The sequence below is a fragment of the Thamnophis sirtalis genome, unplaced genomic scaffold (assembly GCF_051295495.1).
Source record: "Thamnophis sirtalis isolate CommonGarterSnake01/CBP01778 unplaced genomic scaffold, rThaSir2_p1.2 scaffold_8, whole genome shotgun sequence".
Lineage (NCBI taxonomy): Eukaryota > Metazoa > Chordata > Lepidosauria > Squamata > Natricidae > Thamnophis > Thamnophis sirtalis.
The window spans coordinates 39,861,245-39,875,334 of record NW_028261388.1 but is presented as its reverse complement, the minus strand read 5'-3'; the positions used below and the strand labels follow the sequence as shown (position 1 = coordinate 39,875,334).

The 14,090-nt window shown below is 38.5% G+C and overlaps 1 protein-coding gene across 1 annotated transcript in view; it reads right to left on the bottom strand.

Moving 5' to 3' along the window:
* Positions 1-3,315: 3,315 nt before the first annotated feature.
* BCL9 (BCL9 transcription coactivator) overlaps positions 3,316-14,090 on the bottom strand; it is a 30,526-nt gene continuing 19,751 nt past the window's right edge. The window contains exons 6-7 of the mRNA XM_014076618.2: positions 8,817-9,077; positions 3,316-5,408 (exon numbers count right to left, since the gene is read on the bottom strand). Coding sequence (XP_013932093.2) covers positions 4,306-5,408; positions 8,817-9,077 — 1,364 coding nt within the window. The 3' untranslated portion in view covers positions 3,316-4,305. The remainder of the gene's footprint in view (positions 5,409-8,816; positions 9,078-14,090) is intronic.

The window sequence follows — 14,090 nt, the reverse complement described above, 5'->3', positions numbered from 1 at the left end:
GCTACCTAAATTCACTATCTATAGATATTCTTCAGCTAGTATATTTCTAGTTGGCCAAAGCTTAATTCCAAGCCTGCTCCACAGCTGAATAGTGAAAGAATTCATATCTGACCTGCAGATTTGCATGGATCAGCTAAGATGGTGGAATAGTAAATAATGTTTTTGTGTTAAACTTAAGGGTGTAGATTGATCATACTCACTACTTTCATGTAATTTATTATATCTTTAGCTTTGGTCAAGTTAGGCTATGGCTGAAACTATTGTTCCAGTCCTGGCTAAATGTATCAAAGTGATGTGAGTTAGTCAAAAAACACATGGCACAGGGTGGCTTAATAAAGATTCCTCTGCAAGGGAAAAAATGAATAAGCACTGTGAATATTTAACTTGACATCTGTCAGCAAGGCAGTAGTAATAAATTTAGGTGATTTATTAATAGCTATTCCAAATGCAGGAAATACACATTTTTGGAGAAAACAGATCATTTACTTATTAATATCCTGCCTTTATAATTTTATTTATTAATATCCTGCCTTTATCATTTTTATAAATAACTCAAAGCAGCAAACAGTTCTTACACTTCCTATAGTAACCCTGTGAAGTGGGCTGGGCTGAGATATTCCCCAGCCAGTTTTCAGGCCTAAAGCAGGACTAGCAGTCAGTCTCCTGCATTTTAGCTTCGTGTATTAAGACACTAAAGGAAACTCTCCCGTCTCCATCCAAGGCCATCTCCAGATGCATACATTTTAGTTTCCAGTATCCCTCAACCCATGTGGCAATTGTGAGATTTCTTAAAAAGAAGTGTGTACATATTGAAGACCAGATTACATGGGAAGTCTACTCAGGTTTAGAAAGGTTACACTGCTAAACAGTGATATGCATAACATTCAAAATACAATTGCCTGCAAGTTTAGGCAGCTCTAATCAATATTTCCGAGGTGGCGCAGTGGTTAAATGCAGCACTGCAGGCTACTGCTAGATCAGCAGTTCAGCGGTTCAAATCTCACCGGCTCAGGGTTGACTCAGCCTTCCATCCTTCCGAGGTGGGTAAAATGAGGACCCAGATTGTTGGGGGCAATATGCTGACTCTCTGTAAACCGCTTAGAGAGGGCTGAAAGCCCTATGAAGCGGTATATAAGTCTACTGCTATTGCTATTTCAGTGAATGTTCACTGAACAGCTGACAACTTCATAATGCAAACTTGAACTTGAATCTTTCTGCAAACATGAATGCATTCTTACGATTTATATTCCGTTTACAGATTCAAAATCATACTGAAGTATGCATTACTTTAATGCATACATTTGGACATCTCATTCAGCCTTTGTCCCACTTCTTTGGCTAAATTATCAAATGTTGGTTGTAGTGTTCTAGGAAACTCGCTATTGCTTTTGAGATCTCCCCCCCCCCCTATTTTCAGCTCAGAAATACTCTTCTCAGAGATACTCAGTATTGTGTGGGAACTGTGAAATCCATTAAAAAAACTTAGTATATATTTCATTCTTAATTTTGAGGCACACTTTTTGGTCATTTTCTTGCTGAAACACCCAGCCTCTCTTCAGTTTCTTTTGTCCACTTGACTATAGGACATTAGCTTCTGATAAAGGAGAATGTTTGTAGCTCAGGGCTGAAATGAAGGGTCCTTGATGCTCTCTGAGCTTGGTTGCTTTCTTAACTGACTTTTCATTACCCAAACTAGATAACGTCATCAGTGCTAGTAAGGAATAGGGCTTGCTTTCAATTTATATTTTAGTGGCTTGCCACTCTTACCAACACTGACAGGCATCTATTTAAAATGGTTAGAGGAGTCCAAACTTCTTGAAAGAACATAATCTGAGAGGTTTGCCAACTCAGGTCTTTGTTCACCACTTGACTCATCTTTCTTAGATGAATTAGAATCAGAGTTGAAAGGGTTCTTCAAGGTCTTCTAATCCAGGGGTGTCAAACTCAAGGCCGGGGACCGGATCTGGCCCACGGCGTGCTTAGATCTGACCCATAGGGCCACCCTGGAAACAACCCATTTTCACTGGCAGAGCTCTCAGGCCACCACAGACACCCCTGACAGAAGTGATGTATAGCTGGCCACTCCCACCCTGCCTCCCAAGGTCAAACACAAGCTGATGCAGCCCACAATGAAATTGAGTTTGACACCCCTGTTCTAATCTATCTTTCTGCCCAGAACAGTGTTATCAAACTATTATCAGACAAATAATTGCACAACTTTTGCTTAAAAACCTCCAGCTCAAGGAGGCAGATTAACTCTGATGTCAGAAAATTATACCTTATTGTGAGTTTGGATTTCTATAAGGATTGTTGTTCTATCCTTGGGCACTATGGTGAATGAATCCACACCTCTTCCCTATGACAGTCTTTCAAATCCTGGAAAACTGCTGCTTCTTGGCTTTCTCTTTTAGACTAAACATTCCCAGTTCCTTTAATAGGACTTTGTAGCATTTAGAGTTCAAGTCCCTCTTTGGTTTCAAACCACCTTGCAGTTCTCCTAGTTTCTTAGCACACTTCCTGCATTGTAGTAACAAAAACTAAACATATTACTCCGGTGTGATCTAACCAGTGCAGCATAAAATGGAATTGTCATTTCCTATGATCATGACATTATACATCTGTAAATGCAACAATCTGATATGCTTCAGCAGAATACCAGATTTAATAAAGATTGTCACAAGATTTAATAATTAGATAGAAACTACTATCAAACCAGGTAGCATCTATCTTGTATCTGGGTTTTTTGTACTTGTGCAGAATTGGAACAATTTCTATCGCTGTATTGCTGCTATATAGGGTAGAGCCCATTATTCAAATCAAGATCCTTCTGAATTTAGAGTCTGCCAGCTGAGGTAACATGTCATCAAAAACTTTGATAAGTTTCTTCATGTAAGTCAATTATAAAAATCATAAAGGGCCCAGAGCCCAGAAGGAATTCCAATACATTTTTCCTTCCATGTAGATATATTAAGGACCATGTATTGTATTTAATTTGTACCAAGCAGAAGTTGGTATCAGTTTGTTTACTTAGGCAAGCTTAGAAATTACTTCTGTTTGCTTAGGAATTCACTGGAAACTTCAAGAATTGTTTTTGCGTGCCATGGTAGCTCTTCAAGAACCTTTTGAGGGCACAATATTGTTTCTGTTACTTTTCATGGTAGTCTATAATTTAAGAGGAAGTATGTATTTTAGATAAATTCTTATTCCAGTTTGTAACTATTCTAGAAGTACAAAAAATATACAAGACAAATTGGTAAGTGAGTGAAAATACAAGGCAGCTATAGATTGTGGCAGAATATTATGAAGCTGATGCAATTTTTTTTGTAAGAAACAATATATTTTATTTTTCTGACACCACAGCCCTGGCAAGTGGTTTTGTACCAAATTTAATGGAGGTTACACAGAACGTTTTACGCTGGGGACAAAAAAAAAGCCACAAAAAAGTCAGGATAGCTTTTAGTGTCTGTTCCACTCCCACGTTAATGTCACTGGGCGGGGAGGAGGCAGGGGTGCTGAGAAAATAAGAAACAGTAAGACTACTTTCAAGTGTAACAGTGTCCAAGTCCAGCCTCTTCCTGAAAGTGGTAACACTCTCAGCACAAGAAGGGGCTCTCCTAGATATGCTCCCCAAAATAATACAATGTATTGCAGCTGCCAAAGGAGGAGACAGTAAAGGGGTGGGAGGGAGAGACAAAGTGCTGGACAGCACTCATAATCTGAAAAATATGTCCTTAACTTATTTTTTTTTTAAGTTTACCCCCCTCACTGAACTTCAGTTCCTTTTGTGCTTTTCATTAATACTCTGCTCTGAGGTTGTAGTTTGGTTTTTCTATAGATTGAGTTGAAGGAAAATAGTCCAAAGTTCTGAAGATGGATTTTCCACCTAAAAGTAAACAGCCTTTCACCCCCAAGACTAAAGTCTCTGCTAAAATCCCTTTTACAATATAGTACAGTACACAAAAATAATCCCCAAAGATAAGTGAGTCCTGGGAGAAGCCAGTCCGAAGGACGTAAACATACAGAGAATGGTGCAACTCGTGACAAATGGCAATTCTCAAAATACAGCTACAGATTTTCAAAGCAGGTGCCATCACAGGATACCCAAGTACACAAAAATAATTTTTAAAAAATAAATTTTAAAAAAACAACCTGTTAAAATGAATTCATTTGTTTTTCAGGAAATTCCATACATTCGAGATTTTCCAAAGCATCCTCTGGTCTGTTTTCACCTATTGCATGATCAAACTGTGCTCCTGGAATCTCATCTCAACAAGGATTGGAACCATCCAGTCTTTATGTAGCAGCTTAAAACATTATATTCCCTGGATTTCCAGGGCCTTGGCTAAATCCTCCCATTCCTACATCAGCAGCCATGCCCCGTGGCCTCATCTGTGGAGGAATCATGATGTTCTGTTGAGGTGCTATCATGCCCTGCATTGACATCATCATACCAGGTGAACCTACGGGTCCTGGATGGCTGTATAGCCCAGCAGCAGCTCGATCCTTGCCTGGAATCATGCCTACTGGGTTGCTCATTAGGGTGGGTTGGCCAGGCATTGCTGTTTGTGCTGGTGACATCATCCGGTGGTGAGGTCCCATCATTCCTTGCTGCAGAAAGGCAGGTGGTCTCATAGGATTATGGCCTGGCATAGAGGATGCTGTGCCAAGAGGAATATCAGGTGTGCCACCAGGGACTCCCATACCAGGTAATGCCAGCCCCATTCTTGGATTCTGTTCTGCCATCATTCCCTGTATATGAGAATAGCCGGGCCCAACATTCTGTGGCTGTTTGCGGCCTGGTACATCTCCACGAGGGAAATACTGTAATGTCTGGCTTGGCTTCTCAGATGGAATTATCCTGGACAGGTCAAATTCTGGTATTCCAGTGGCTCCAGGGCGAATCACTTCTTGTAGCTCAGGATCAGAAAAAACTGAAGGCATATTGTTTCCTAGAACTGTGAAAGAGTCTGGTCCCCCTGGACCTCCAGACTTACAAAGTGCTGGATCAGCTGAACTTTGGGGCATGCTGGTGGGTCGCCCCAGAGGTCCTTCCCCATGGAAGCTCATTCCAGCTGGGAAGTTGCCTTGTCCTCCACTAGGACCATTATGAGGAAATGGCACCTGCTGAGGAGGAGATTGTACTGGAGGAAATCCCTGTGGGAAGCCCAGGCGTCCTTGAGGTACCATTGGTGGGTCTTGGGAACCGTGGCCCATCATTGGATTGTGTGACATCAAACCAGGTCCTACAGGAACCCCATGAGGAGGTATATTGGCTCCCATAGCATTTGGAGAGGGCAATTGATTACTATGAGTTAGTGGCTGTGTCATTCCCATTGGGCTAAGAGTTGCCATCGCGCCTGCTTGGTTGGGACCAGAAACACGAGGATTCTGGGGATTAATGCCCATTCCTGGAGAAAAGGGAAAAGCACATTAGAACAAAATAAGTAAAAGCATAAAACCATTTAATAGACACAAAATCACTTTTCTTCATTTCAATACTAAAGTGTTTCATGCAGGATATTTCTATATACCTAGTTTTTCAACATTTGCTTCCTCCATATTATGTTATTACAGAAACATTTTCTCTCCTAAGGAAAACAAAGAGGTAGGAAAAAATAGATGAAGACTCATACTAATCATGCTTGTCTCACAACTGTCTTAAGTGACTGGATTTTTTAAACTTTGGCTTTTCTGCCAGAGCAAGTATGCTGCAGTGTAAGGGATTCTAAGGCATAATCTAAGCCAGGGATGGCAAAACTTTTTGGCACAGAGTGCCCAAACCAGAATATACGCATGCACACATGCCAAAAACCTGAAGACCAGGTGGCCGGAGTGCATGTGCATGCCAGCCAGCTGGTCTTTGGGTTTTTGGCGCAAGCATGAGTGCATGAGTGGTCTTTGCGCGCGCCGGAGCACCGGAAACCCAAAGAGCAGCTGGCGACAGCGTGCATGCCCCCTCTGGCATGTGCGCCATAGGTTCGCCATCATGGATCTAGGTCATATATAATTTACACAGTCAGTATTTTCAGTATCTGTCATCAGTATTTTTACAGGAAAAACCCAAACTCAATACATTTCAGAAAATATCAACACAATAATTAAATCATGCTTTAGAAAGAACTATGGTAATATGTCTCCTATACTGTTTCAGGAAGCTATAACAAGCAAAATTACCTAAGGTAACATAAATAAGAAATCCAGACAGTTACAGGCCATCTATTGCCTCTTTTCAAACATTAATAACCATTGGGTTTTCCAGATCAACCAAGATATGAGTAAAATTTAATGACTATAGGTTTTGAACTGACACTGTTATTCAAGAATTGAACCAATTTGATCTGATAAACAAAATTCAACCATAACCTATAATGGGGAAGTACAGAAGCATCATCTTTTGGGAAATAAAACAGGATGAAAACAGCACAACATGATGGAAGAGAAGAAATATACACAGAGAAATATACCATGTTACTTTATTACTAAGAGAAAATACAGATGCCTCCTATAGACACTACTAATAAAGGGTTTGGAAGAATTCCATATACATGCTCTGCATGCTTTTCCTGCCTTTATAAAAAAAAGAGCATAGGATAACATCAACCCTGCAGAGTTTGATCAGACAGGTTTGTAATATTTTGTGGCAGAATTTTAATAGTCCCCCAGCACCAGATTCCAAATTTCTCCAAAGAGCTTATAAAAACTGCTGAAACGATGTTTGAAAACTCTCAACTTATACATAAAAGCCTTCTAAAACTGTTTTAAAGAATAAAATCATACAACAGTTTAACGATCTCACTCTCAAGAACCACTTGTTTTTCTAGATGCATAAGCACAGCTATTGGCAAAGCAAATTATTTTAAGGAAAATGTGTTTGCATGCTGCAACTTAATTTCTAGTAACATATTTTTCAGACTTCAAACAGCAAGGATGCAGTCTCAAACTCACTCAGGCAATGAAAACAACTCATTCAGAACCAAACAAGACATATGCTACAAACAGAACAAAAGAAAGAAAATTATGTTTTTTAAAAAATAGGAATGACTGAGGGGGACTAAAAGTGCTAATGAATGCAAGATAGGCAATACAGAGACCAGCACTACACTGCATATAGTGAAAAGTAAACAAGAGTAAGGATAAAAGATTCAAGCCTATAGAAGAAAATGCAAACAACATAAGGAACAAATCTGAATTCTTTTTCTTCATCCAAGCAAATGTGCCTACACAAATTCTAGCTAAAACTGATACACAAAAAGCAGGATGCATTTCAGTACTACTATTTGCAGAAATAATAATAATATTTTTTTCATATATCAACCTTCACACATTCAACCTTCACACACTCACATCAAGCCCTTTTTATCTCAAGTCTAAGGAAATATGCAATACACGGGCCCCTTTTTCATACGTTCTGGGTGGTGGGGATCAGAATTGGTGGCAAATGGGGCACATGGAGGCTGACAACGGGGCATGCAAAGGCCAAAAACGAGATGTGGACTGCGAAAATGAGGCCTGCACAGATGGCAATAGCAATCCCTGTAACCTGAAACAGCTGATGGTCCAAAGGCTGATCCAACCGACAATCAGCTGCTTGTGCTATTCAGACTGTGCTGAAGCTGAAACTGAAAGAGGCTGTTTGCTGCTTGCTGCAAGGAGGCAAATCGCTGGGAGGCAGAGGCCAAAGGGGGGGGGGTTGCGCGCTACATTTGGTGTATAAGACGCACCCAAACTTTCACCCTCTTTTTTGGGGGGGGGAGGGAAAGTGTGTTTTATACTCCGAAAAATATGGTAATTATGGCCTACTTTGCTGCCTTTGTGCAGGGATGGTTTGCTATCATTGACAAGAAATTGTACCAGCAAATTCTACAGAAATTTGAAACTATACAAATTCTACAAGAAAATGTCAGAGTAAACTGTCCATTAAGTGAAGCTCAAAAAAAGTTGGCTATGCAGCAAGACAACTCAAACACACAAGTCATCCAAACAAATAATGATTAAAGCAAAAGAAAATCATTTGTGAATGATCAAATCAAAATCCGGTTTTCATCCCATAGAAATATTGTGAAAGGTTTGTATTGGGCATTTCATGTAAGGAAGTTTACCAATATCCAGAATTGTTTTGTAAGGAGGAATGGGCTAAAATTCTTCCAAGTCAATATGCAAGACAGTTATTGGAAATATTTAGTTCCAATTATTGCTGTCCACAATGGACACATCAGTTACTGAAAAAATAGATTCAGATACTTTTGCCATACACAAATATATCACTTATATTTTTGTCAGTGAACAAATGAACAAGCAAAATGTTTTTGACCTGTTTAACTGGGTTTTCTTTAACTAGTTTGATGACTTGTGTGGATCTATATATGTATGCAGCAATATTGAAAATTCAAAAGGTTCATAAACCTTTAACCACCACTGTATAATTTAAAGAAATCTGGTAGTCACAGTGCTCCATTCTAAATATAAAGAAAGAATTCAGAGAACTACTGATGGTAAAAAGGTAAGAACGAAAAAGGAAGGGTCAGTAAGGGAGAAGGCCATGCATATATGCTTATAGTGTGTGCCCTATGAAAAGTATTATTAAAATACCCCAAGCATATGTTTTTTACTATGCTCACTGTGAACTCTTATCTAGCTAATCACAGTCAATTCGTTGCTCTCAAACCACCCTATTTATTGGAATAATTTCAGTGAGCAAAATTCAGAAAATCCTCTGTTTTTCCACATGATAACTGTTATTTTTATTTACATTATCTCCAGATAGAATGGTAGAACTATATGTGATTAACAGCATTTGCGGGATTCTTTCTATTTACCTGAAAGATTGTTAATTGATGGTAAATTTGGGGACCGTGCTGGAGGAGAATCATCATCTGATGAGGCTACAGTCTTGATAGCATCATGATAGAGCGGTGTTGAACTGGGCATAGCAAACTTGGACATCCGGGACATCATAATAGAAAGAGGATTTTGAGACAGGGTGGGTTCTGGAGGAATTGTATAAGGACTGCTGGAAGGAAGATTTCCAGAAAGAGTCACAGGAGCATTCTGACTAACTGTTGAAGGGGGTGCAACACCTGGAAATAAATACATGCAGGTTAATTAATATTTTTAAAGGTACATTACTTAATGAACTTCTTTAGAAAAATATGCATTGCCAAGAGTTCTTGGTTTCTAAGTCAGAAGTCCTGCAGCTATTTGAAATTACTTAATAACATGTCATTATTTTTGTTTGTTCTAATCTTGCCTTATCGTCAGTGCTGAAATTCAAAAATATTTACGACAGGTTCTGTGGACATGGCTTGTTGGGTGTGGCAAGGGAAGGATATTGCAAAAGCTCCATTCCCACCCCACTCTGGGGACAGCCAGAGGTGGTATTCTTCAAACTACTTAAAATTTCTACTACCTGCTGAATTTCACCCCTGTTTATTCCTTACCAGGAAAAGGCATTCCTCATCACTTCCATTGCTAGACCTTTTAAGCTGAACATATGAGGGATGAACCTAGAACCTGCTGTATGCCAAGCACATGATCTCCTGAGCTATGATGAGCTTAAACATCCTATTATCAGGAAACTGTTCTACAATTTGTCTACCAAAAAACAATCAAATGCAACAGACATTCTCTCCAAAGACCATCCTTTGGCCACACTGTGTTTCAGAATAAATGATTACAGGAGACTACAAGATCTAACTATTCAAGGCTAATTAAGCTTCAAAGTGTTCTGGAATTCTTTTGATGGGATAGAAAAAGGTGCTGTAATTTAATTGACCTTTAGCTAATTTGTAAAGATAGGATCTTCCCACTATTAGTCCTTCAATGTTCAAATAAAAACAGACATAACCCTGAAGAGACAAATGCTGTGCTTGTTGCTCATTTTGCTTTCTGTGATAGCTAGGTTCTTCAACATAGCCATACTGAGTCACATGTGCAACTAAATGAAAGGAAGGAAGATGTGCTTCATCTCAAGTGGAAACAACTGCAGCTTTTTATTACAAGAAATACACCACAAGTGTTAAGAGTTATATACGATAGATGTACAACAATTATGCAGCAGTTTGAAAGCAAGCATTTGTTTATTAAATTGCTTGCTGCCAGTCTCACAACAAGGTGACATTAGTGAATATAGTGGTAGTACCATACTATCATATCTATTTTGTACCATTAGGAATTGCCAGAGCGAGTGATATTGTACAGTACTTGCAGGTGGCTTTGGAATGAATGCTTACAAAATACCACTTTCACAATCTTCCCTACTTTAATTAAATATTTACTTTGAATATTAGTTACCTTACTAATGGAAATCCCAATGCAAGCATTTATAGCTCCTTTTCGGAGCATATGTGAAGTAAAGCTGAACAAGCAGGAAGCATTTAAAAGTTCACACACTGTTATAAATTGTTTAATACAAAATTAGCTTGTAATTTTTCTCTAATATTTTAATATAATAGTGTGTAATTAGTGAGCATAACAAAAATTCTAGGTAAAATTGTTTTAAATTTTAAGCCACATCCTGCATACAGCATAGGGCTTTAGTTTAATAATTGTAGAATTAAATTTGATTGATATTCAGATAGGACAAATAAAAGGACAAGGACTATGTGTTAGTTGGAAATATTACTGTCTCAGATTAATAATCAGAAAGTGAGGAAGAGAATCTTATTTCAGAGGGTGACTTCTGAATTTCAGAAACCATTTCTAATTCACACTCAAATGAAATCTGAGTATTTTACTTCATCGAAGAGGTGTATCATCAAATATCTATCTGCAGAAAAGTTATAAAAGCTTAAGCATAAAGGGGAAATAGGCAAGCTAAAGACATCAAAGCAGCCTTTTTGCCATGTCAGTAGTAAAAGAAAGAAAAGAAACTTCTTGAATACGTTCAATAGTAACTGGTGATAAGAAAAAGGCATAACTCCTAATGGAATGAAACAGAATGACCATGTGGCACTCATGAGTAGAGAACACTTGATTACTATAAATCAGTTAGTCTGTAGAACCAGATCAATCATGTCTATGAGTCTTGAAAAAGCTTGCTGATGTCATTCCAAAGTCCCCCTGCCTGAAACATATAGTCCCAGATGACAACAAAAGGTAAAATCTTCAAAAGGGGGAAAAGAGAAGCATCTCCCTGATAACTATAGATAAGCTGGTTTAACTCTAATACTAAGCAAAACTCTAAAGTAGCTCAACTTTGGGATCATTGGGAATAGAATGACTACTTAACAGAAGTCAATGGGGTTTATCATGAACAAATCATGCTAAATCAATATGATCGCCTTTTTCATAGGGTGTGCAGCTTAAGAGATTGTGGTAGTGCAGTGGGCATACTACCCTGACTTAAACGTTTGGCATGATGTCCCAGGAAATTCTAGCAGAGAAGATACAAAAACGAAGGATGTATAGTTGGGTATACATCTCAAAGAACAATATTTCCCAGAGAGTATATATCAAAGGTGGTATAATCGTTTAGATGAGGAAATATAAGGTCACCAAATTTACTGGTATTCTTTTTCTCTAAGCGCATGATCTTGCATTTTAGAAACACTGACTGCCTTTTCACATTTTGGATCATTTTTTTTCAGCAATGCTAAATGCTAAATAATTTCCCATTTACAAGTATCCCTAGGAACATCAATGCTATTATACACTAGATCAGGGCTGTCAAACCTGGGGCCCATGGGCCGGATGCACCATGTACTGGCCAAGCCTACGCCCGCTTTAGCGAAGTGGGGAAAAGTCCTGATACATCTGCTGTGACGACGCAAGTTTGACATCCCTGAACTAGCTGGTCTCCAAGAGCCTCCTCCTGCTCTTACATTCCATAATTATATAAAACTATATTCCTTTGCCTGAGTTACTTAAAGGGCAAAGCATATAGGAGCTCAAATGATTTATGTACAGCTGAGGTCTCCCCTTTTTTATAAACTTCATAAACATTATTCTATTTGATTCTATTCTAAATTTTCAAAAGTTTGACCACTCTTAAGATAAAAAATTGGTTTGCCTCAGAAGTAAAAGAAATCCCTACTATTAACAAAAGCAGATTGCTGCTCCATTGCAATGATTTCTGTGAAACACTAGAGGACAGTGTATCCAAATTGTTGACTTGGTTGCCTTCCTAATTCCCAGAATAACATGATTTCATAAATTAAATTGCTCCCAAGGCTGGATCTATCAAACAACTGCATGCAAACATTGCACACTGGAGACTTGCTTTATTACAATCTTACAAGGTGAGACTAGTCCGTTGCCTTTAAACTATAAATCTGGAAGATTAAATGGCACTTGCAATTCTACAGGGAAAACAAGACCATGTGAATCAAAACCAAGGAATTCCATTTTGTGGAATGGTAAAATCCATGAAAATTTCAACTGACATTTCTCTGACTACTCATAATAGACACTCAAATCCCAAGTTAGTTATACACTAACTTCCATGTGAGTGTATAGAGAGAGCATTGTGCGAAATCTTTAAAATCCACTAAAATACAGAGCATTTACCAAATGGTGGTTACTATCCTAACTTCTGTGTCTTTTTCAAAAATTTCCTTAAGTGGTAGTTTTATGCCACACTCAGGTTGGTGGCAGAACCTAGCCAACCCTGACTGACATCAAAACACTAAGCAGGGTTGCACCCAATTGATACTTGGATGGAAGATCATCAGAAATCATCAGGGCATAGATTTGATCAAGAATTCAAAGTTCCCAGAAGGCAGCAATAACAAACTATTTTGCTATTATTACAGTATGGATATAAAAGAAAAGAGACCATTTCAAAATGGTCCTCTAACTAATGGCCATGTTCTCAATATTTCTGCTTAATAATTTAATCAATCAAACTAGATAGGTATATCAGGTTGCTAAACAAGGAACATACATTTAAACAGCTTGCTCAATTATCAATTCACAAGTTTCCACCAATTCTGTTACTAGATTACTAACCCCTAGCCCTCTGCTTTAGTTTGAACATTAGAGGGGGAAGACACCGTCATGTGAAAAAGAAAGTACGCCCTTTGAGTTCTATGATTTTATCTATCAGGACATAGTAAAAATCATCTGGTCCTCTGCAGTTCTTAAAAAGTAGGTAAATACAGCTCCAGATGAACCACAGATGACATTATACCTTGTCATTTATTTTACAAAAAGAAATTCAAAATAAAGAAGCCATGTGTGAAAAAACTAAGAATACCTTTACAGCTTTCATAGGTATGAATGGACTAAGAAGCAGCCAGGTTCTGCTAATCAAGTGCTCTTGATTAATTAATCTTCAGTAAATGTGACTACCTCTATAAAAGCCAAAGTTTTAGGAGTTTGCTGGTCTCTAGTTGCTGCCCATCAATCTGTGAATGGTGTTAAGGCCATTTCCAAACAATTTCAAGTTCATCATTCTACATTGAGGAAGATTATTCACAAGTGGACAACATTCAAGAAAGTTTCCAATCTTCCCAGGAGTGGACGTCCCAGCAAATTCATCCCAAGAATAGACCATGCAATGCTCAGAGAAATTGCAAAACATTCAAGAGTTACATCTCAGACTTACAGGCTTCAGTTTTAGCATGTTAAATGTTGAAGTTCATGATAATATAATTTTAAGAAGACTGAACAAGTATGGGTTTCAAGGAGAAAGCCTCTTCTCTCTAAAAAGAACTGGGTGGTACAGCTTAAGTTTGCAAAGTTAAACAACTCATAAGACTTCTGGAACACTATTCTTTGGACAAATGATACCAAAGTAGAGGTGTTTGGCCATAATGCACAGTGCCATGTTTGGGGAAAACCAAAAATAGTTTATCAGCACAAACACCTTACACCAACCATCAAGCACAGTGGTGGAGTAGTGATGATTTGGGTTTCTTTTGCAGCTACAGGACCTGGGCATCTTGCAGTCATTGTGTCGACCATGAACTCTACTGTATACCAAAGATATTCTAGAGTCAAATGTGAGGACACATTTCTAACAGCTAAAGCCTGGCTGACACTGGGTCATGCAACAGGACAATGACCCAATGCACACCAACAAATCTACAACAGAATGGCTGAAAAAGAAAAGAATCAAGGTGTTGCAATTGCCTAGTCAAAGTCCAGACCTC